A 4,200-nucleotide genomic window follows, 5' to 3' on the forward strand; every position below is an offset into this window, starting at 1 on the left:
GAGACAATATATTCCATATGCAGGACAAATATTTCATCAATACAAATAAATAAATAAAAATTGTTTAATGAATATAAAAGTCTTGGATGGTTAGTGTGAGCAGTTCCTTTGGTCATTCAGCATTCTCACTACTGTTGGAAGAAGCCCATGGGCAGTGATGAGGGCATGGCTTGGGTGGTGAGCGTCCTTGAGGATAGAGGCTGCTTTCTTAAGACACCGACTCTTGTAGATGCCCTTGATGGAGTGAAGACTGGTGCCCATGATGGCACTGGCTGAGTTCACAACCCTCTGTAGTATTTTCCTGTCCTGTGCTTTGGCACCTCCATACCAGACAGTGATGCAACCAGTCAGAATGCTCTCCACGGTACCCCTGTAGAGATTTGCAAGAGATTTTGGTGACATAAATCTCCTCAAAATCCTAACAAAGTATAGCAGCTGGAGGGCCTTCTTCGTGATTGCATCAACATGGAGGCCCAGAATAGATCCTCAGAGAAGTTGACACCCAGGAATTTGGAGATGTTTACCCTTTCCACTGCTGACCCCATGATGAGGACTGATTCGTGCTCTCCTGATTTCCCTCTCCCGAAGTCCACAATCAATTCCTTAGTTTTGCTAATGTTGAGTGCAAGGTTGTTGTGACCCAACTCAACTAGCTGATTTATCTCCCTCCTCTTTGCCATCTATGATTCTGGCAAATGCGATTAGTTTAATGAAGTTAGGACCTTCGGGCTTGATAGAATAAACTGAAGGGGCAGGATGGCCTTCTCCAGTCATTCACTGCAGTGTTGTCTTGCTCCACATGACAGTTTTCATCTTGAGATTGCTTTAGCTGGCCTTCAGCTGACCTGAGGAGAGAGTTGGCGTTATCTGCTCCACCTGTCACTTCATTGCGGAATGTAAGGCGCTGATGCAAGGTCTGGAGGGCGGCCAGTGGAAGGACTGAAGTTCTATCTGGGAATGTGGAGGGGGGGTGGGGGTGTTTCCATGTGCGGGAGCCAGTCGGAACCTGGACTTGTCCTGAATCTGAAATACCACTCATATTTTCAAAATACCTTCCAGCCCGTGCTCTATATAAAGCGTCGGAAAGCAGTCGCCGGGAAGCAGAGGATCCCTCAATCTTCAGGCTGTTCGAAGAGTCCACGATGAACGTTGAGCTCAAGTCTCCGAGGCCGGTCAGTAAAGCGATGAGAAGGTTCAGGTGTATCTCCATGGTGAACAGCTTGGCTCGAAACTGGCAGAAGTGGGCAAACGAGCACACGCACCGGCAGAAAACGCAGCCTCTTGGCTGGCAACCGGGCAGTTCAGCAGAGGAAGATGCCAAGAAGTCGGGGCCATGTGCCACGGAACGGCAGGCGGTAAGAGCGCCGCAAATCAACGTGGCTCGCAGCGGAGAGCCGAAGGAAGCCGGGGAGACCGGACTGACCACCAGGGCTCTCCCCGCCGTTAAAACAGTCGGCGCCAGCCCCACTGGAAAGGGCAACGAGCTGGTGACTTTGATGACGGGTCGGTTCAACCAGCCGGCGTCAGACGAGGCACCAAAGCCATTTCTGGGCGACAGGTCCCCGACCCGAAGGCGGCTGCGTCTGAGCAAGGCGGCGGAGCTCGCAAGGTCGTGGGAGACCGCGGACAGGGAAGGGAAGGGCCCGCTGACCAGCAAGGCGAGTGATGGTGGCAGAGAGAAGAGGAAAGAGGGGAAGGAGGAAGAGGCCAAGGGAAAGGACGGAGCGGGCGACCGGGGGAAGAGGAAGAAACTGGGCGAAGGCGTCCACGTGCGCTCCATGGGGGAGCTGAGGGAGTCCTGGCTGAAGTGGGCCGAGAGCCACAGGGAGAAGCAGAAGCTCAACCCGTTCAGCGACGACTTCGACTACGAGTACGCCATGGCCTTCCGCTTGAAGAAGGGCGACCGCGGCTACGGGCGCCCGAAGGAAGGGAGCAAGTCCGCGGAGAGGGGCGAGCGGGCGCAGAGGCACATCCGCAGAGAAGTCGAGGAACTGTGCTACATCATCCGGAGCCTGGGGGTCCAGGGAAAGGACGGGAAGACCCGGGTCACCTTCGGCGCGCTCTTCGACCGATACGTCACCATCTCGGATAAAGTGGTGGGGGTCTTGATGCGGGCGAGGAAGCACGGGCTGGTGGACTTCCCCGGGGAAATGCTGTGGCAGGGGAAGCACGATCACGTCACGATCACGCTCCTGGATGTGCAGACCCCCACCGGGTTAGCGACACGTGGCAGGGCTTCAGTGGAAGTGCATTGACCTTCTTGCAGCGGGGTCCCGGTGGGATATTATGTACATTTTTTTTCCTACCAATGTTCGTATTTCAATGATTCCTGTGTCGTGGGATTAAAATAAATACGAGTCGTGCTCAAGGTTTGAATAAAAATATTTAATGGCTCCCCGTGAACCATCATTTTGAATTAAAAACCCGTGTCTTCAAATGGATTGAAGATCATCCCGTTCTCTCCGTGCGCCGACACCTGAATAGATTCCTGCTGGGGACACATTGATCTTAACTCTTCCCTCTGTAATTGTCCCCTTAATATGTTACAGCTAATTGGTTGGACTCCTTGCAAACGAACCCTGCTCACTGGACCAGATACTCTGTTGCATCAGGAGAGAATAGAACTTGGAACAGTACAATAAAGGGACAAGCCCTTCAGCCCTGAACAGGGCGGGTGACAGGAGAGTCGGGCTGCAGGAGCATCGGCGAGGCTTTGACCTTCCACCCGTGGCAGACATCTATGCGAGGCGCTGCCTCAAGAAGGCACGAAGGGCCCCCATTCTCCTGGGCACAACCTTTTCTCACTGCTCCCTTCGGGCAGAAGGTACAGAAGCCGGAACACCAGCACAGTTCCTTTTCAACAGAGACCAGACTTTTGAACCGCCCCTTGGTACACCAATCGTAGACTGACGGCATTATTGCACGAGGATTACTCTCTCTATTTATGTCTATCATGTATTTATTGTCTAATTTAATTCAATCAGTTTACTTCCATAACTTTACAATTTCCCGATTGCCTGCAACAAGTAGGAATTTCAGCGCATATGTACATTGCAAATGTGTATGACAATAAACCCATAGTCAGCAGTTGGTCACTCTTCATATTCTTCCTGTTCCAATTCTTTATTAAAAACTAATGTTGAATCTGCCCTTTCAGGTAACAGGACGTGGATCACAACTCACCATCAAAATTATTTTCCCTCATCGTTTCTGCTTCCCTTTACTTTACTAACACCTCTTCCCAATACAACTAACCCCACACCAATGAAATTTATTATTAAACTCCCCATGTTTTTGATTATCACTATTAATCTTTTTTTCTGCGATAAGAACTGAACCAAAAGATATAGGAAATAGGCGATTAAGCCCATCAAATCTGCCCTGCCTTTCAATCATGACCAGAACCATTTTTCCACTCAGCCCCACTGCCCAGCCTTCTCCCCATAATCTTTGATATCCTGGATAATCAAGAACCTATCAATCTCTGTCTTAAATAAACCCAATGACCCAGCCTCCACAAATGCCTGGGAAACAAATTCCACAGATTCACAACCCTCTGGCTGAAGAAATTCCTCTGCATCTCTGCTCTAAGCAGACACCCTTCAATCATAAAGTTTTTTCCATCTTCTCCTAGACTCTTCCACCTTGTGAAACCTTCCTGCATCTACTCTGTCCATGCCTTTCAAAATTCAAAATGTTTCAGTGAGATTTCTCCCCCCCCCCCCACCATTCTCCTAAATTCCAATGAGTACAGGCCAAGAGCTGTCAAACGTTCCTCATATGTTAACCCTTTCATTCCCAGAATTATCCTTGTGAATCTCCTCTGAACCCTCTCTAATGCCAGAACATCCCTTATTAAAAGAGGAGCCCAAAACTGACTCACAATATTCCAAGTGAGGTCTCACCACTATCTTATAAAGCCTTAACATCACATCTTTGCTCTTATATTCTATTCCTTCTTGGAATTTTCCCAACTCCTTCATATATCTGAGCCTCACCTTTTGATACCACCTGATAAATCTTCTATACATCCTCAGCAATATTTTCTCCTCCTTTACAAACTGAGGTGCCTGGAATTGAACTCAACACATTTACCTTCTCAGCACTCATTCAAATGGTGCCGTGGAAAAGTGGCAAGAATATTTTAAGGTAGAGTAAAACATAGTGGAGTAAATTTTATAAATACCAGGATTAAAATAT

At 48.9% G+C, this 4,200-nt stretch overlaps 1 protein-coding gene across 1 annotated transcript; it reads left to right on the forward strand.

The window, feature by feature from the left end:
- Positions 1–1,088: 1,088 nt before the first annotated feature.
- abraa (actin binding Rho activating protein a) lies at positions 1,089–3,087 on the forward strand. Its single transcript, XM_069884422.1, has one exon. The coding sequence runs from the start codon at positions 1,143–1,145 to the stop codon at positions 2,253–2,255; it is 1,113 nt and encodes a 370-aa protein (XP_069740523.1). The 5' UTR covers positions 1,089–1,142; the 3' UTR covers positions 2,256–3,087.
- The last annotated feature ends 1,113 nt before the right edge of the window (positions 3,088–4,200 follow it).

The sequence above is a fragment of the Narcine bancroftii genome, chromosome 6 (genome assembly GCF_036971445.1).
Source record: "Narcine bancroftii isolate sNarBan1 chromosome 6, sNarBan1.hap1, whole genome shotgun sequence".
Taxonomy (NCBI): domain Eukaryota; kingdom Metazoa; phylum Chordata; class Chondrichthyes; order Torpediniformes; family Narcinidae; genus Narcine; species Narcine bancroftii.

What these genes read in the sequence shown, in the direction of transcription:
- abraa (XM_069884422.1), top strand. Translation starts at nt 1,143, where the DNA reads ATGAACGTTGAGCTCAAGTCTCCGAGGCCGGTCAGTAAAGCGATGAGA.